At 51.6% G+C, this 18,675-nt stretch overlaps 2 protein-coding genes across 4 annotated transcripts; one reads left to right on the top strand and one right to left on the bottom strand.

Annotated features, from left to right (window-relative positions):
* Window positions 1-219: 219 nt before the first annotated feature.
* Window positions 220-10,664, bottom strand: ABCF2 (ATP binding cassette subfamily F member 2). Of its 2 annotated transcripts, none has more exons than XM_064407700.1 (14): window positions 10,262-10,664; window positions 7,691-7,903; window positions 6,593-6,775; window positions 6,122-6,293; window positions 5,877-5,972; window positions 4,723-4,825; window positions 4,543-4,638; window positions 4,323-4,442; window positions 3,683-3,772; window positions 3,355-3,465; window positions 3,034-3,096; window positions 2,449-2,577; window positions 1,430-1,633; window positions 220-812 (listed from the first exon to the last, which is right to left on the bottom strand). In XM_064407700.1, exons 1-14 carry the CDS (start codon window positions 10,413-10,415, stop codon window positions 675-677), a joined length of 1,872 nt encoding a protein of 623 aa, XP_064263770.1. In that variant the 5' UTR covers window positions 10,416-10,664; the 3' UTR covers window positions 220-674. The 2 variants fall into 2 exon arrangements, with proteins under 2 accessions (XP_064263770.1, XP_064263684.1); XM_064407614.1 differs by lacking the exon at window positions 10,262-10,664 and adding an exon at window positions 8,947-9,067.
* A 233-nt stretch (window positions 10,665-10,897) lies between these two features.
* CHPF2 (chondroitin polymerizing factor 2) lies at window positions 10,898-16,087 on the top strand. 2 transcript variants are annotated; one of them, XM_064404342.1, is made up of 4 exons: window positions 10,898-11,377; window positions 13,148-13,712; window positions 14,146-14,328; window positions 14,612-16,087. In XM_064404342.1, the coding sequence occupies exons 1-4, from the start codon at window positions 11,121-11,123 to the stop codon at window positions 15,872-15,874; spliced, it is 2,268 nt and encodes a 755-aa protein (XP_064260412.1). In that variant the 5' UTR covers window positions 10,898-11,120; the 3' UTR covers window positions 15,875-16,087. The 2 variants fall into 2 exon arrangements, with proteins under 2 accessions (XP_064260412.1, XP_064260946.1); XM_064404876.1 differs by having other exon boundaries at window positions 11,250-11,377; window positions 13,129-13,712.
* The last annotated feature ends 2,588 nt before the right edge of the window (window positions 16,088-18,675 follow it).

Raw genomic sequence — 18,675 nt, 5'->3', positions numbered from 1 at the left:
TCAGTGGAAATGCAGTGTTCAGTCTGGCTGAGCCGAGGTGTCCCAGGTGAGGACCCTGCTCAGTGCCCCCACAGCTGAGTACTCACCACTGCACATCTCATCTCTCAAGCTCTGGCCACAGCTTTGCTTGTACTGAAGAACTGATCTCACTCAAAGCTCAGGACTTGCTGACTCACCCCACCACAACCCAACTACCATGGCTCACAAAACAAGACAAGATTGTTTTTTCTCTCTTTATTGACTGACGGATTCTCAGGCAGATCTGTTAATTACACTGTTAAATAATAGTTAAAAACAAACCAAGGCCAGAGGAGTTTGAAGTGAAGTATCTAAACTGAAGCAGAAATTGGGAAGGAAAAGGCAGGAAAAGCTGGGCTGGGGTCTCCACTTGTGTATCACTGCAGCTTGGACACCCCGATGGCCACTGTTGTGACCCCAGGCCAACAGATTCCAAGGCCTGGCTCAGATGGGACGTTGTCTAAATAAGGAAACAGTTGCCCAAATGTAGCCAGATCAGAAGAGAACAGCTCTGTCCAGACATAGAGGCGCAAGGCAAGTCGAGGGGAAGCAGTATTGCAGCAATCCTAGAACACAGCCAGAGGGAGCAGCAGCTCTGCTCCGCCGAGTCGCGCGGCCACCGCCAGCCCCGGGGAGAGCACGGGCTGGGGCTCAGCTCACACGTTGTGGGTCCGTTTGGTGAGTTGCGGGTCCTCATCCACCAGCTTCGACTTGAGATGCTCCTTGTAGGCAAGGATGTCCCCTTGCCACTTGGTGATTGTCTGCTTCTCACAGACCCAGATCTCCTGTGCGACCTGAGAGCAAACACACGACGAGGAGGAGGAGGGGGAGGAGGAGAGAGGTTTGCAGTACCAATTTTTACAATCTTACCAAAATTAGAGAGTCAACTAAAACTACTCTCTGATGTCTGGCAGAAAAGTTTGATAACTTTCACATTTAGACTACCAAAGAGAAGTATCTATACAGAAACATCTTCCCTCGTGTTTCCTGCATAATTTGCACAAGATTTTAGAACTGAAAGTCCCATGCCCCTCTACATTTCTGGTTTTGTTCATGGACTGAGATAAAAAGCCATTCTTGCTAAATTGGTAATTGAAACAAAAGTAGTTCTTGACCGGAACTACTTGGATCTATCACAGTGAGAAATAAAATCATACCTGAACTTGCAGCCAAAGCCATAGTGAAGAGATCAGCACTTCACATTTGTGGTGGTTTTTATTTTATTTTAAGTACCTAATGTTTTCCTGGGCTAGTTCAGCAATTGTTTAACATGAACACAGTAAGGGAATGGTGATTTTTTTTCACTCACCCATCTTTCTGGGATGAGTAAGATCCAGTCAGTTGAAAACACCTTGTTTTAATGACTAAAATGTTAGAAAGCTGCTCTGACAAAACTCACAACTGTCCTTACCTGTTGGATGAGTCTGAAGTCATGGCTGACAAGCATCATTCCTCCCTCGAACTCATTGATAGCATCTGCCAGTGCATCTATGGTTTCTATGTCCAGGTGGTTGGTGGGCTCGTCCAGGAAGAGCATGTGAGGGTTCTGCCAGGCCAGCCAGGCAAAGCACACACGGCACTTCTGCCCATCAGAGAGGTTCCTGATGGGGCTCACCTGCACAACAGACACACGGCTTGCAGCTCTGCAGTGACCTGACAGCCTGCCACCCTGACCCAAACCACTTGGGTCTACCTTGGCCTCCCAGCAGCTCCATGACACAAGAAGACAAATGTTCACTTAGCCTTATACCTACACTAGCCTTCTCCCACCCAGGGAAGAAGGGAATTCCAGGGGTTTCTGAAGGACTGTACACAGCAAGGCCCAGCTTGTGCCAAAGGTGTGTGTTTGGTCTGACTGGTATTCACTAACACAGCAAACTACTCTCAACTTCTGCAGTAACAAATGGGCAAAACCAATGTAAAAATCAATGCTGAACATATGCAGCCATACGTAGCCATATGGACAACTGTCACACAAGGACGTGTCACGTACAGTGTCATGCTGGGACTTAGAGCACCATAGGTGAGCCCACTCTCTTGTCTGAATCAAGTGGACCCTACCAACAGCTGAGAATTTTCTAGCACTTCTGGTATTCATCTCAGAAATAAGAGAGGAGCAAAATACTTCAAATTATAATTAAAACATGCTCAGGTCTAGCACTATACCAGAACTTGCTTTCTTTCCACCCAGAGTCTGAGGGAGTCACCCCTTCCAACCCACACATGGCTGTGATCCAAAGGAAGTTCCCATGAGCTGTGATTTATTTTTTTCTCCAACTTCAAAGGCAGAGACAGAAAAAGCATTTTGATGCTGTGATGTGGCATGCTGCATACTGTATCACACTGTCAGGTATCAGCAGAGTAACAGAAAACACAGAACCTCTACTCCCCTAATGAAAAAAAAAGCAAACCCCAACAGCTCATACTCACCTGCTGCTTCCCTGTCAAACCGTATCTGCCAATGATTTTCCTCATCTCCTCCTTCTCCTTGATCTCTGGGTAGCATTTCAGCATATACTCCAATGGTGAGAGGTCTAAGTCCAACTGCTCTTGCAAGTGCTGGCAGAGAAGAAAAGTCAGCTTCAGGTTGTGCAGGCCAACCACTTAATGGCCCTAAGCACTACCCCCCCAGCACACCTCTGGTACCAGGTGAGCGGCAGAACACATGAGCCAATAATCCCACCTGCAGGATAGCCTCTGTGCCAAACTACTAGGGAATAATTTCCATTTCAGGAACAGGAGTGCTGCTTCAGAAGGCTTTTCACCACCAAACACAAGGCAACCAGCTCTGTCATAGCAGGTGTGAGACTGAACAGGAAGGACCACAGCCAGTCTCTTTGCATGGTAAGAACATGAGCTGGAGCCCATTCCATGGAACAGTTCCTTCCCCCATCTCCAGACACAGAAAGGCAGCACTGGGAGAAGCCTCAGAAGCACAACTAGAGGGGCAAGGTTCCTCATTCCTGACAGTTTTCCTCAGCATTCCCTGTCCTTTGGGGCTGCTGTAGAGAGTACCTGGTGGTATCTACCGATCTTCACATGCGAGTGCTTGCGAATCATCCCATCTGTGGGCAGCAGCTAGAAGGGGAAGACAAAATTATTTCAGCAGGAAATCTCTCCTCTTGTAGTATGCCAGAAATACAGAATCCAGCCATCTCCAGTCTGGCACAGGGGAGACAGTCTGAACAGGTAATATGAGAGAAAAAGCCTTATGTTTCAACAAGACCACATGACTTCTAAGGCCTGACCAGGGTGTTCTGGCAAACAAGTGCACTTTGTTGAAGACTATCCCAAAAGTAAAGGCCCAGAGCAGGGTAGACAATGCATGAAGCAAACCTCTCCTGTGAGTAGTTTCAACAGTGTTGACTTTCCAGCTCCATTGGGTCCAACAAGAGCTACACGAGTATCCAGGTCAATCCCAAACTCCAGGTTATTATAGATCCATGGCTGTGAATCACAAAAACCACAAAACATTATGCCTTTTCAGCACTCTCCAGAACCTCCCCGCTGCACCTGTAATGCTCTGTCCCCAGCATTAGCAGTGCCAATAACTTTGCTCCACTAGTCATACACTGCAGCCCCTCAGGAAGCTCAGCCAAAAGTCTCCCACTCCCAAACAAGGCAGGAATACAAGTGATCCCTGTATGCATACTCCCATACTCACCCCATCCTTGGTGTATCTGAAGCTGACATTCTGCACCATGATGACGGGAGGGGGAATTTTCCCACAGGGCGGAAAGTAGAAGGATAAAGTCTGTTAACACAGAATATCCACCTGTGAGACACACAGATCACGGGACAGCCCACTCATTCCAGTATAACCATGCCTCACTACCAACATCAGCTGTACACCAAGTCCCCAGATTGTGACTTTTTCTAAGTCCTTCTTGCAACTCACTCAGATTTATTCTGATGAGCTGCTTGCAAGTTCATCTGCTGGCCAACAAATCCCTATTTCTTTCCCTTTGAAACAAATGTCAGTTTGCACTCTTAACACAAGTAAAAGCTGCACTGAGCATCCTCTCCTATCTCGTATGAGCCCTAGGCATTCCTTTCTGATTTCTATATTTGCAAAACAGCCTTATTGATAAGACAACTACATTTCCCTTCCCCAGAAATTTTCTCCTTCTCATTGTTCAACACTACTCCATGCTGAGCACAGCGATATTTGGCATCAAGGAAGGGTATTTTGTTCTTGCTACCAGCTCTGTCAGCCATTCCTGCTATCTGCTGAAGACCCTTCTACTCCTCTAGTCCATGTTTCAGATCCTGATCTCAAGATGCAATGCCATGTCTGATCCTACCTTATCATTCACAACTCTCTCTGTCAAACCAGAAGCCATCATTTTTTGAAGGGTCTTCTCCTTGCTCTGAGCTTGCCTGGCCAGCTTCGCACTACCATGGCCAAATCGTGCAATGTAATTCTGCAAAAAGAGTTAGCCAAAAGGCACAGTGATGAGGTTGACGAGGGGCAGGGATGCCCACTAAAAGGGTAGGAGGGTGCTCATGCAGCTAGGCAGGTACCTTCATATGAGCGATCTGATCTTGCTCCCAGTGGAATCGCTTCATTTGATTTTCTTCTAGTTCTAAGCGAGTCTTTACATACTGATCATAATTTCCCTGGAAAGAGAGCATGGAACATCAGATGTGTCCAGAGAACAGTCCCTGTTTCTGCTCTGGTTACACAGGGCTGTGCTTACTCACCGTGTAGTACTTAAGTTTGCGGTTGTGCATGTGGATGATGTTGGTGCAGACGCCATTCAGGAAGTCCTGGGAGTGGGATATCAGCACAAGAATCCGCTTGAACCTGTGGCACCACATAAGTTATTAGAGACTAAATGAGGAAAAGAAATCCTGTTTGCTGGCCCTGATGGTGACAAAGGCTTTATATGCATGCTCTGGGAAATCAGCAGTGAAGCAGCTACAACCAGCTTCAGTGAGTAACTCCTGCCAACAGTTTTCACTGTAGTAAAACACCCTGCACCATTACATAGTCTTTGCCTGTTACCACAAAAACTCCAGAGCTGGTTGCCTTTGAGGCAAGTGACTTGTGTCACTGATGCAGCTGACTCCACTGGCCTCACGTTTCTAAGAAGTTTCAACCTTTGCTGCTTACTTTTCCCTCAGTACAGACTCCCATCCATAAGCACACTGCATCTGGCTATGCTCCAAATCCGTACAACGAGGGGTTAAAGCCTCACCAAATGAGGTTCAAAGTTCTTTTCTAAAGCACCTCACTTCTAAAGCAAGGACACAAAAGGTTCAACTGACTGAGCTGATGGGAAAACCTCTGCAAAGGCAAAGCCCTTCTCACAATATAGCTCTTTTAATGCACACCCCATAACCTGAGCTTCCTAACTGTTCGTAAGCTTTTTGCCTTACACCTTAATATTTTACCTTTGTTATGAAAACCACGCACCTCACATACTAGCAAAAGATGAAACCAACACTCAGATAACTAGCTCTGTGAAAAGAGAAATGGTGGGGAGGAAGATGAGCCGAGAGCCAGGTCTAGAATGCTCACACTACTAGTACAGTACTTAATGCTGGTACACAGGCTGCCAAGGCCTGCTCCTGGCTTTCAAGGAACCACCTTTAACCTGGGAGTACAAACCAGCATTTCTCATTTCTTCAGTGCCAGGGAGACAGGGAGTTGAACTGAATTCTTTGCCCTTGCATCAAAGAATCTCACATAGCAGCAAGCAGGTGTCACTGGTACTGTGACACAGTTATGCACCCACAAGAACTAGACAGTTACTCCTGCAGAACTTGCTTACGTGCTGACAAGATGTTCATGCTCACATGCTGACAAGGAGAAAAGCACAACCCACAGAAGCAGCAAACTCCTCCATGCTTACGTTTTCAGCTCTTCCTCCAACCACACACAGGCATCCAGGTCAAGGTGGTTTGTGGGCTCATCGAGCAGCAGCATGAAAGGCCGAATGAAGAGTGCCCTGCAAGGACAGGGGAGATGACAGCACAGGGTAAGTGTAGGTAACCCAGAGCCTCTCAGCCTGCTCGGAGTTCTTACAACTGCCTGTGACTCTGCAGTCACGAGCAGGCACGCATTCTCACAGGAGGCAGGCGGCACCATTCCACTCACCTGGCAAGAGCCACCCTCATTCTCCAGCCACCACTGAAGTCCTTCAGCTTCTTCCTCTGCATGGCTGGTGTGAACCCCAAGCCGTGAAGGATACGTGAGGCTCGTGCTTCTGCCTTGTCAGCATCCAGCTCCTCCAGGCGTTCATATAACTCCAGGAGTTTCTCACATTCCGCTGAAAGAGAGCCTGCTGGTCAGCACATCTGCCCACAAAGGACTCTCAGCTGCACAGCTGGCAAACCTCACAGTCCCTCTGCTTTACTCCTATTTAGCCCCCTCCACTCCAAGCCTGAGACACTTCTTAAAATGCCACACGGAATAATTCATCCAAAGAAGCGTCATCTCTGCCCTTAGTACAGGGCAGCTGGGGGACACGGGTACCACAACATGTGAAAACTTCCCCAAGGAGCCCCAATTTTTTTTGGTAGGGAAGGAAAGGGAGGAAATGTCCCTTGGGACTCTGAGAAGCTTTACCGTCTTCATGAGCTAAACGCTCTGCTTCTCGCTCCAGCATGGCCCTCTCTGTATCCACCTCCATCACACACTGCAGAGGGGTCTTGTCACTGGGAGGCATCTCTCGGGTCAGGTGATAGATGTCAATGTGCTCTGGGATGGGCACTTCTCGCTTCCCAATAGCTGACAAAAGCATGGATTTCCCTGTGTGCAGATAATCACAATTAACTGCTGGATGCAGTGAGATACATCACAGTGAAACAGATGAGATACACTCAGACAACACTGTGATTCCTTCCCTTTCCAACCTTAGAAAATCCTGGTGAATTTTTTTCCCAAGAGACGAGAAGAACTGGTGTCACAGCAGAGCCCACTGCCTCATTAGGACAGGCTGCCCTCCTAACTCAGGCTCACCACCCCAAAGACAGGACTGAGACATGAAGAAGCTTTTTGGAAACCACTGCACTTCAGCCCTTGCCCAGATTTGGGAAACTTTATCTCTGTTGTAGTTTCTGCTGTCTAACCAGGTCTGTCAGCTGGTATCAGGATCCCAGATTCCAAAGACTTCTAATATAGAGGAAAGTAATGCACTCACCCCTAAACAACCTGGGTTTTCCTGAAACTTAAACCAGATGGTCACTCTTACTAGCACCTCTCTAATCACACCAATATTCTACAACTCTCAATGTAGCATCACTTTCTCCAGGGACTGTACAGCTGTTTTCCCAGTCAGGTCAAACCACACGTTTTCTACTCCCCCCTACAGCACAAGTTCTTTGACCAACACCATCAGCATTGGGTATACTGGCTCTACTAAGCTAATCAGGCACACAGGAAACAGGCAGATTAACAGATCCCAGACAACTCACCCAGCTCTCCACAGAAACAAGATCAAAAGCACAGTCCAAATCTAGAATGCAATCTCAGATTTCTATCAGCAATCCTAGTAATTCCCCTCCTGGGGAGAGATATGGGAGAACAGAAACTGCTGGGTTGCAGCCATATCTGCCAAACAGCCCTCCTTCTGGTTCCCAGCACTTCCCACCTGCCCCTGGCCAGCTTCTCAGCAGAGACACCTTTACTGAGCTCAGGGAGGCACGTTGCTTCCCCTCAGCTTACCAATCCCATTGAGTCCAATCAGGCCATAGCGTCTCCCGGAGTTCAGCTCCAGTTTGGTGTCACTCAGCAGCTCCTGGCCATGAAAGGTCAGTGAGAGGTTGATGATATGCACATCAGTGCTGTTGGGGTGGGAGGCCAGCACTCCTGTCACGGCTCGGGCAGCAGCTTTCTTTAACTCAAAATCCTCCAGCTCCTTTGTAAGAGCATCCACCTCTGTATGTAGAGAAGATCAAAAGTGTTACTGATTTGCAAACACAAGGGAAGCCATAAGCCCCTGCACCAAAAGGCCCAGGACCACAAAAACAACTCCCATTTCTATGGAAGAGTTGAGGAGACCAGGATGCAATGACACACAGCTTTTCAGCTTAGCAGGAGGATATATATGGTCTAGTAGGATCTTCCAACAGCTAAATATCTAAATGTCATCTAAACAGAACAAGACCGTCAGAACTAAGTGAGCAGCCACAACAGTGAGCCATTTTCTGAATGTGATGGGACTAACCCCTACTTGCAGGTAAGACTAGACTACAAATAGAGCACACAAAGCCTGCAAGTGTAAGAAAATGCTTAGCCAGAAAATGAATTGACTAGAAAATAAACAAAGGGAAAGCTGAGAACAGAGAAGCAGCAGCAGCATTGAAACAGTCCCTACTAATTTTCTGAGAAGCTACAATGCCCATCTGCATGTTCCCTCTTCCTTTCCTCCTACAGTACAAGAAAATAATAGAATCACAGAATCCTAAAATGGTTTGGGTTACATCTTCCAGAGTATGTAATTCCAAACCTGCTGCCATGGGTAGGGACACCTTTCACTAGAGCAGGTTGCTCCAAGCCCCGTCCAAAACTGGCCTTGGACACTTCTATGAACGGGGCAGGCACAGCTTCTCTGGGCTGCCTGTGCCAGAGACTCACTGCCATCCTTCCTGTCATGCTGACCTTCTGTCACAGGCCAACTTCACTCCTCAGTGAGATGCTGCCCTTTGAAGCAGCCAATGGCACTGGGGATCCTGGCAGGCAGACCTGATTTCTGATTGTGCCAGTGCAGAATGACACCCTGGTTGTCAGCATCCAGCACTCCTGGCAAAATCAATCACTCACTCTGCAAAATCACCATTTACAAACACCATGGCAAATGTGCCTTAGCCGAGGAGCAAAAAATATCACTGGCACTGATACAGGACCCCTTTGGGCAATGCCACAGAGCAGTGACAACAAAGAGTTAAACGGGTGAGCAAAAACGGGTAAGGGAGTGTTACCCCGATGCAGGAATAGCTCAGCAAGAAATATGCCGGTATTGACCCACATAGAAACACGTGATCTCCTGAGCCGGAAGGGACCCACAAGGACCACGGAGCCCAAGCCGCGGCCCTGCACAGACACCCCAGCCGCGCCACGGCCCTGCACAGACACCCCAGCCGCGCCGCCCCGTGCCCGAGAGCGCTGCGCACAGGCTCGGCGGAGCCCCCGAGCCGGCCGCCGCCGCCCCGCCCGCCGCCCGCGCCGCACCAATGGCGAGGCGGCATGCAAATGAGCGCGGCGAGGCCGGCGATTGGCCGGCTCGGGCCGGGCAGCCCCCGCGCGCCGGGCCCCCGAGCCCAGAGCCGCGCCGGGAGCGGCCCCGCCGCCGCCGGGCCCCGCCGCGCACCGCCCGCCCGCCCCCCGGCACCGCAGCCGAGCCTCCCGGCACCGCCGCGCCGGGCCCCGCCGCGCACCGCCCGCCCGCCCCCCGGCACACCGCACCGCACCGCCCGCCCCCCGGCACACCGCAGCCGAGCCTCCCGGCACCACCGCGCCGGGCCCCGCCGCGCACTGCCCGCCCGCCCCCCAGCACACCGCAGCCGAGCCTCCCGGCACCACCGCGCCGGGCCCCGCCGCGCACCGCACCGCCCGCCTCCCGGCACACCGCACCGCCCGCCTCCCGGCACAGCGCAGCGCGGCCGAGCCGCGGAGAACCCGCGGGCTGCCAGCTGGGCGAAAGGGAGGCCCAAAAATAAACTCTCTCTGTAAGCCTTTCCAGCCCTGTCTCCTTTAGCACCAACAGCTCCCCGTGGCAAAGCCTCTCTCCTTAGCAGACACAAAACCTCTTTTAGAGACAGGCTCTCAGTTTCTGCAAACCACGTACGTCTCAGAGAAACGGGTGAGCAGAGAGTCACAGCAAACAGCAGTAAGAGAATTAATTCAGACGCTACAATGGTTTCTGCAGCAGGGAAGAAAACTCCAAACGAAATGAAAAACAAGAAACCCCAAACAGGTCTGGGTACCAAGTAGCAGAAGATAGGGACAGTGTCTGAGAGGGGGGAAAACACCATCAGCCCCCTCCATCTTCACACCGCCGTGCCCCAAGCCGGGCATCCTTCACACACAGGGCCTTGCGGAGCCCCCAGGGCCCGCGGCTGTCCTGCTGCCTCGGGGCAGAGCGCTCCCAGCTACCGCAGCCGCCCGGCCCCGCGCAACCCGTGCCCGCGGCGCTTCATCCCTGCCGCGGCTCGCCCGCCCAGACACAGCCCGGCGCACACGGCCCGCCGGGCAGGCCCCCGCCCGGGGCACGCACGGGAGCGGCCAGCTCCTCACCTGGCAGCACCGTCCCGTTGGCCTCCGGGGGCCGCACTTCCTGCGGCTCCGTCCCGGCATCACCGTTCTCGTCCGGGACCCGGCGCGGCCGCTGCCGGGCCTTGGCCGCCTCCTTCTTCTTGGCCGCCTTCTTCTTGGCCAGGTCGGAGGGCATGGCACGGGTGGGAGCTACGCCAGAGGGGGCGACAGGCGCCGTTAGGCCGCGCCGATCCGGCCCGGCCCGGGTCGCTCCGCCTCTGCTCCCCGGCCCGGAGCACGCGGCGCCGCCGGCTCCTGCCGAGGGTTCCCGCGCGCCTGCCGGGCTGCCCGCGCCGCGCCGCCCGCCGCGGCCCTGCCCCGCCGCTCGCCGCTCTCGGCGCCCCGGGCCCGCCCGCACCGGCCGCTCGCGCTTTCCTTCTGTCGCAACAGCCCCGCCGCGACCGCGTGCGAGCGCCCCGCCCCCTCGGCGCACCGGCCAATCGCAGCGCGGACCGTCACCGGCGCCGGGCGGCGCGCGGCCCTGGGGAGCGCCGTCCGCACGGCCGCCGCGCCTCCCGGCATGCCGCGCGCCGGCCCGGCCCCGCCCCCGCAGGTACCATAGAGGCACTGGCGGTGCGGGCCAGAGTGGCCGCCAGGCACCAGTGAGAGTGGGGCGGAAGCGGAAGCGCGCGGGGCGATGTGGCCGGTGAGGTGGCAGCGGCGGAGCGCGGCCGCGCTGGAGCCGCCGTCCCGGAACTCCGGCCCGCCCTCTGTCCCGTCAGCGGCCTGCGGGTAACGGAGCCCTGCGCCGCCGTCCCGCGGGACCGCTGTCGCCCGAGCGCCCCGCGCCCGCCATGTCCCGCGGCGGCCCCGCGCGCTTGGCCCGGCCGTAGGTGCCGCCATGCGGCTGGGCGCGGCGCTGGGCGCGCTGCGGCCCGCGCTGCCCCTGCTGCTCGGGCTGTCCCTGGGCTGCAGCCTGAGCCTCCTGCGCGCCTCCTGGAGCCACGGCGCGGCCCAGGAGCGCTGCCTGGCCCCGGGCCCGCCCGCCCGCGCCGCCCCGCCCGAGGCAGCCCAGGGGAGGCCGGGCCACGAGGACTTCAGGCCTCGCATTGTGCCGTACTACAGAGACCCCAACAAGCCTTACAAAAAAGTGCTCAGGTAAGGCATGCTTTTTCTGGCCTGGATTTTCTTCAGTCGAAATATTCTCGTGGGAAGTTTTAAATCTTCGTGTAAGTGAACAGGTTCAAGGTGAAATTTGCTGTTTGAAATAACTTGTGTAGTAAGAGTGTGGCGCACCACGACAACGGCCAGGATTGTTGCCTTAAGGGGTGCAAGAGACGTGTTCAGGAAATTAACTTCAGGGGGAAGAAAGGCTGCAAATTGCTCAAGAGGAGTGAGAATATTTCTTCTTGGTACAGGGAGGGTGATTCTGCCCTGCTCAAGTGATACCCCATCTGCAATGCAGCATCCAGCCCTGGGGTCCCCAACACAAAAAGGGCATCAGCTTGTTGGAGTGAATCCAGAGGAAGCCACCAAGATGACTGGAGGAAAGGCTGAGAGTTTAAATTGTTTAGTCTGGAGAAAAGAAGCTTCACAGTGATCTAGCTGCAGCCTTACAGTACCTCAAAAGAGCAGCCAAGAAGGATGGAGAGAGACTTTAACAAGGACGTAGAGTGACAGGACAAGGGGGGATGACTTCAAAGTGAAGGGGAGAAGTTTTAGATTAGGTATTAGAGAGAAAGTCTTTCCTCTGAGGATGGCAAAGCACTGGCACAGGTTACCCAGAGAAATTGTGGCTATGCCATCCCTGAAAGTGTCCCTGGCTGTGTTGGACAGGGCTTGCAGCACCCTGGTCTAGTGGAAGATGTCTCTGTCTGTGGCAGGATGTTGGAACTAGGTTATGTTAAAGGTCTCTTCTGCCCCAAACCATTCTGGGATTCGGGGATTGTTTTGTTACTCATGTTTAATAGAACGTGTTAAATTATTCTTCAAAACTTGTTTTAACTGGTCTACTTGTTAGGAAAATTTTGGTCAATGTGTTATGTAGTGTATGTGTTAAGGAAATTTTCCTGCCTGACCATCTAGGAGCTACTCTGGGTATCGGGCTGCCCCTGCCCTGACTGAGGCTCCTTTGCAGCTACAGCTCTGCTTACCCAAGAGGTGCCTTGCTCAGCTCCTTCCACACACCCTGCTCCTACTGCCAGACAAGTTTCCTTGGCCTCAGGTTTCCTGTAGCAGAGTCTCTTAGGTTTCTCTCAGTATTTCACTATGGTGTAGCAGCATCATAACAGCTCAGGGTGGTGCCTCTGCCGAGGGACCCTGGACAGAGACCCCTGGACTTTTGTACCCTCACAGTCTGTGTATTCTCTTCATGTTTCCTCATGTGCCCCTTGGTGCAGTGGTGGTTTTTGCTCCGGAGTCTTCTCAGTGTTCACTGGGTCCTGCAGGGCTTTGTGCCATTTGTGAGCCCAAAGACCACCACCCATTGCTGGCTCATGGCCTGGGTCTTCAGTGATCTCCCAGCACCCAGGGCCCCATGTGCAGCTGGTGTACCCCAGCACACCTCAGCCACCAGCACTGGAGACTCCTCAACAATCATTCCTGTGTTTTTGTTGAGCATACCTGCTAAGCTGCACTGTGTACTGAGCTCCAAGTGGTTAGCTCTGTGGTGTTTTAATTTTAATTGCACTGGCACAGTTTTCTAGTTTAGATAGATAATGTGAGATTGTAGCTACCTTGAAGGAAGCAAGTGTTTTTGCAAAATAGGATTTTCACTAGTGAGTCTTCTCTTAAACCTCTATGACTAGGCTTGATTTCTTCACCCTGGGTAGATTCCAGCATTTAATGACTTGTCCCAAGTTACCATAATTCTTTGATGTTTTTTTCTCCTCCGGCTGTTTGTCATGTAGGTATGTACTTCCTTTGCAGAACTCGCTACATTCAGACAGAGCTGGGATTCCACGAGCGCCTGTTTGTGGCTGTGCTGACCTCCAAGGCCACCCTGAACACACTGGCAGTGGCAGTGAACAAGACAGTGGCCCACCACTTCCCACGCCTGCTGTACTTCACCGGGCTGCGCAGTGCCAAGGTGCCCCATGGCATGGTGCTGGTGGCCCACGGTGACGAGAGGCCCATTTGGCTCATGTATGAGACCATGAACTATATCCATCAGCATTTTGGCTCTGACTATGACTGGTTCTACATCATGCAGGATGACACGTATGCCCAAGCTGAGCAGGTCAAGGCTCTGGTGACACACCTGAGCATTAACCAGGACGTGTACCTGGGGCGGGCGGAGGAGTTCATCGGGGGAGATGAGCAGGCCCGGTACTGTCACGGGGGCTTTGGCTACCTGCTCTCCCGGAGCCTCTTGCTGAAGCTGCGCCCGCACCTGGACAGCTGTCGCAATGAGATCCTCAGTGTGCGCCCGGATGAGTGGCTAGGTCGTTGCATCATTGATTTCCTTGGCATCACTTGTGTTTCCCAGCTCCAGGTAATACCTCCCTGCTCAGGTTTTGTGTTAGCTGAGCCTGGCAAAGCCCAGAATCTGATTTGTTCTTTCCTGCATAGCCAAGTGGCTTTTTTGTGAGTTGCAGAGGAAGGAAGGGCTCTGTGCTATGGCAGCGTTGGTGGAGGGGGGCCCAGAATCACAGCTGGGATGTTGGGGGAGAGAGCACACACAGGATTTAATTTTCAGCCTTACTAGCAGGGCTGATTCACAGGTTTTTGAAGGCATGATAAGGGGTTTGTTGGTACTGAGAATCAGTGGGAATGCAGTGCAGGGTGGGAGGGACAACTTACCCCTTTTTTTTTGGTGGGTACTGCAGTCAGTATGGAAGGAGGGGCAGACGTGTGTATGGGGTGAGGAAAAGCTGCTCTGTGAACTCAAGTTCCATGCCAGTCTTTGTGGCTTTTGTCTGCTTCAGGGCCAGCATTATCGCACTTATGAACTAGCCAAGAATACTGAACCGGAGAAGGAGGAAGAAGAGGACTTCCAAGCAGCTCTTGCAGTGCACCCTGTTTCTGACATGACCCTGATGTACCGGCTGCACAAGCAATTCAGCAGGATCCAGCTGGACAGAGTCTATCAGGAGATCCAGGACCTCCAGGTATGTGGTGAGGGCTACCTTCAAAAACTCCTTGACCAAATGGAGGATTTCCTTCATTTTCAGCACACTGGAGGAAGATCATTGCTTCTGTTTGTGGGCAGGTGTCAGTCAGACACAGGCTATAGTCCCTTGTCTCAGAAACAGAGTTTCTGATACCATGTTACCCAAAACTCCTGGTGAGACACTACCCAGGTTGTAGGTGGTGAGGTGGGCCTGGGGAGGAGCTGGCCTAGATCTCTTTGAGAACATAGTGGTGATCAATTTGTGCTGTCTGTTTGCACAGATGCAGATCAGGAACCTGACAGCACTGACCCCTGCAGGTGAGGCAGGTGTGACCTGGCCTGTGGGCATTAATGCCCCATTCCTTCCAAAGTCTCGTTTTGAGGTGATCAGCTGGGACTACTTCACGGAACAGCACCTGTTCTCCTGTCCTGACGGCTCCCCAAAGTGCGAGCTCTCTGGAGCCAGTAAGGCAGACGTCAGTGAAATCATTGAGTCTGCGGTGGAGCAGCTGAACCGTCTCTATCAGCCCCTGCTCCGCTTCAGCAAGCGGCAGCTGCTGAACGGCTACCGGCGCTTCGATCCCACGCGGGGCATGGAATACACCCTGGACCTGCTCCTGGAGGCTGCCACCCAGAAGGGCCACAGTCACGTTCTGGCCAAGCGAGTGAGCTTGGTCCGACCCTTAAGTAAGGTGGAAATTATTCCCATGCCATATGTGACAGAGGCCACGCGGGTGCAATTGGTGCTTCCCTTGACAGTGCAGGACCTGGATTTTGTAGCGAACTTCCTGGATATGTTTGCTATGAACACACTGGACACGCATGATAATGCCTTGCTGACTTTGCTTTTCATCTACCATCCCTACGATGCCCAGAGAGTTGGTCAGGTGGATGTTTTTGCTGGAGTCAAAGCCATGGTAGGAGAGCTAGAGAAACGCTATGCAGAAGTTAAAATCCCGTGGATTAGTGTTAAAACAGAGGTGCCATCGCAAGTAAAGCTCATGGATATAGTCTCAAAGAAGCACCCTGTGGACACACTGTTTTTCTTGGCCAGCGTCTGGACAGAAATCAACATGGAGTTTCTGAACCGCTGCCGCATGAACACCATCAGCAATTGGCAAGTCTTTTTCCCTGTGCATTTCCAGGAGTTCAACCCTGCGCTGGTGTACCGTGGTGAGCAGACAGCATCCTCCAACACTGACTTCCTGAGAGATGGGCATTTTGACAGACATTCCTTTGCTGAGGCCTGCTTTTATAATTCTGACTATATGACAGCACGTACCAAGCTCGCAGCTGATATCTTGGACCGAGATGAGGTGCTGGAGAGCATGGAGGTATTTGATGTCTTCCTCCACTATTCTGGCCTGCACCTGTTCAGGGCTGTGGAGCCGGGGCTGGTGCAGAAATACACACTGAGAAGCTGCAATCCCCGGCTCAGTGAGGAGCTGTACCACCGCTGTGTGCTCAGTAACTTGGAAGGACTTGCATCCCGCTCACATTTAGCCATGGCCCTCTTCGAGCAGGAACAGGCCAACAGCACTTGAGAGATGACAAGCATCAAGAATTTCTCAGCACCTTAACACTCGGCACTTTCCATCCCCTTCCCAGCCTTGCCATGGGTAAAGGGTATGTGAGGTCAAGGGAGGATGAAGACTTTCCCAGACCCTGAGGCACATGGGCTATGGAATGAGGCTGTTTCAGTAGAGGGGGTTTGGTTTGTTTTGGGGTTTTTTAAAATAAATTTAATTTTCTTTCCAGGTAGAGTAATGTCATCACTTGTAAACTTTGCAGCCTCTGGGATGATGGAGGTAAACAAGCTGTAGAATGGATGTTACTTAAAGCTATGTAATTCTGCTGAACAGTGCAGGGAGAGAATGAGTATGAGCTGTGTATGTGGACAAAGTTACCTTGACTGTGCTGTTCTCAGGGCTGTTGCTGCACCCTCTTGTGTATTTATGCATTTCACTTTTTCAAGAGGCATAGACACAGCTTGTCTGGGTTAGCTGGACAAAGCTATTCAGCCACTTTCACTTTGGTGGTTTTGGCTCTTCCAGAGGTGCAGTGGTTCCAATTTAAATGTCTTGGGGATGGAGACTCCCAGCAATAGAGTGGATTGTAATATTTACAGTTCAAAATTTCTTTCTCCTGTTTAAATGAATTTTTTTTGCATTTTAATTTGTGCCCATTGCTTCTCTCAGCATCACTGGACACCTCTGAGCAGCAGCTGTGTCCTCCTTACACTTTCCCGTTTCTAACGCACACACAGATGACACTGTCCTGAGTCTGTTCTCCAGACAAAACAGTCCCAGTTCCCATTACTTAACATTTCCACATCCCTTTCTGGACTAACACCAGTATGTCCCTGTCTGTCTTGTATTGGGAAGCCCAGATTGGAGACAGCACTCCTGGCATGTCTCACTTGTGCTGAGGAGACAGGTCATTGTCCTTGACCTGCTGGCCACAGTCCTACTGCTATGGCCCAGGATGCTGCTGGCCACCTTTGTTCTGAGGGAATGCTGCTGGCTTTTGTTTAGCTTGGTATCCACCAGGACCCCACTAATCCTTTTACTTTTTCAGCTTTCCAGCATAATTTCTCCAGCCAACATCCCAGAAATCAAAGCCCTGAAGTGAGCTTGTGACTTTGTGATAAGCTGACAAGTGTGGCTGACCCTGTTCATCACTGCAGGGCCACTGCTGAAGGAGAGAGGTTGTATTTGCTGCACTCATCTCATGAGGTGAGCGAGGTGAAGCTCTGGTGTGGCAACAAAAGAGATGCTGAAAAATTAGGGAAGCTTGAAAGAAGTATTCAAAGTCAGGAACATTGGTTCAAATTGGATAGAAATTTCAAATTTTCTTACTTAAGTAAGGCATGTCTCAGTTACATTTACATGGGAAGATCACAGGTGTTTGCAGTGCCTTATGGAGATGTGTGTTTGTTGCTAAGTGAATGAAGCAGAGCAATGCAGAGTCTCCAGGCGAGTGCAAAGGAGAGCCCTTTATTGCAAAAAACAGGCCTTTTTAAGAAGTTTGGTGGTTATCAGTTGCATTCCATTTTAGCATAACAAATGTAATTCAGCTAACCAGCATTCACCACAATGTGAGCACGTAGTCATTATGTAACTTGTTTTTCTACCTCCAAATCAGATGAGTCACTTTCCCATAGTCCTCTTCTACTTAGCATGAGGAGGTTCTGATCCATTATGATCCATGTAGGAAAGGGACTTGGGCTGTGTAGGGTGCTATTTAAAATGTCATGTGTTAGACCAAACACAAAAGAATAGTGTACATCATCTCATCTTTTAGATGTGGAGAGCCCCAAGTGGGCCTCTGATCCACACCCAACATGCCCTGCAGACCCCACCTGCAGTGCTGGTTCTCCCTTTTTTGCAATTGGAGCCATTATAAGAGTGCAAGAAAACAACTCTGTTCCTCATTCCTGCTGTCACACAGAAGGATGTGTGAATGAGAATTTTTCATCTCACTGTTAGACAAAAGGCAGGGCATGTGAGTGGCAGAATGGCTGGGCAGGACCAAGAGCTGCCCATGGGCATTTCTGTATGATGAGCTGGCTGAGACTGTCTGTTGGGCAAGGGTTTTGTGCAGCAAAGCCAGGTGTGACTGTTGCCCTGTGAGCAGCACAGGCCTGTGTGTGCTGAGGTTAACATCTCCTTGGGATGCGGCGACTGCCAGGTGGGAACACGTGCCACAGCAGAGATGGACAGAGTGAAAACTCCAGTGCTGCTCACCTTGGGGGTGGTGTGCTCATCTTGAATGCAAAAGAGATTCTGGTGCATGAAAAATAACTTCCTGGTGTCAGCCAGGATACAGAGCTTGTAAATGCAGGTTTCAGTACAGGGTAATATCCAAGGAGAATTCCTTGGATCATTGTTCTGCAGAACACATCTGGAAGCACTGGTAGTGGGTACTGGGAGCTGTAAGAAACTAAGCAAGCAGCAGATCTTCTGCATAGGACATAGTGGGTGTCATTCCACCAAGCTGAGCATTGACCTGGGAGAGATGCAGGAACTGGCTGTCAGGAATTGCTGACTGAGAGAGGTTAGGGGATGTGACAGGTGGGGATGTCTGGGATGTAAAACAAGCTGCTAAAACAAAAGGTTTGAAATGACATAGGGCAAACAAGGATCATTAGTGAGTCCTCATTAGAGAAGAAAGATAATAATGGGAAACAGTAGTGAGATTTGATGGATGTAACCCAAAAGCCAGGAGTGTTGTTGCCAACTTGTTGGCAAGTCCCTGCCTGTGTTTAGGCTATGTCAGATGATGATGCAACACTACACAGAACTTAAAATTCTTAAGAGCATCTTGTATCTTGGGATAAAGCTGA

The sequence above is a fragment of the Passer domesticus genome, chromosome 1 (genome assembly GCF_036417665.1).
Source record: "Passer domesticus isolate bPasDom1 chromosome 1, bPasDom1.hap1, whole genome shotgun sequence".
In the NCBI taxonomy this organism is placed as follows: domain Eukaryota; kingdom Metazoa; phylum Chordata; class Aves; order Passeriformes; family Passeridae; genus Passer; species Passer domesticus.
Note: the sequence above shows the minus strand (reverse complement) of the source record. Positions and strands in the feature narration are given on the sequence as shown.

What these genes read in the sequence shown, in the direction of transcription:
- ABCF2 (XM_064407700.1), bottom strand. Translation starts at nt 10,415, where the DNA reads ATGCCCTCCGACCTGGCCAAGAAGAAGGCGGCCAAGAAGAAGGAGGCG. An exon ending in AGATCGGTAGATACCACCAG is followed by an intron (nt 2,578 to 3,033) that starts GTACTCTCTACA and finishes CTTCTCTGCCAG; the next exon opens with CACTTGCAAGAGCAGTTGGA. An exon ending in ACTTCAGACTCATCCAACAG is followed by an intron (nt 813 to 1,429) that starts GTAAGGACAGTT and finishes GTTTGCTCTCAG; the next exon opens with GTCGCACAGGAGATCTGGGT.
- CHPF2 (XM_064404342.1), top strand. Translation starts at nt 11,121, where the DNA reads ATGCGGCTGGGCGCGGCGCTGGGCGCGCTGCGGCCCGCGCTGCCCCTG. An exon ending in CCTTACAAAAAAGTGCTCAG is followed by an intron (nt 11,378 to 13,147) that starts GTAAGGCATGCT and finishes CTTCCTTTGCAG; the next exon opens with AACTCGCTACATTCAGACAG. An exon ending in CTTGTGTTTCCCAGCTCCAG is followed by an intron (nt 13,713 to 14,145) that starts GTAATACCTCCC and finishes TGTCTGCTTCAG; the next exon opens with GGCCAGCATTATCGCACTTA.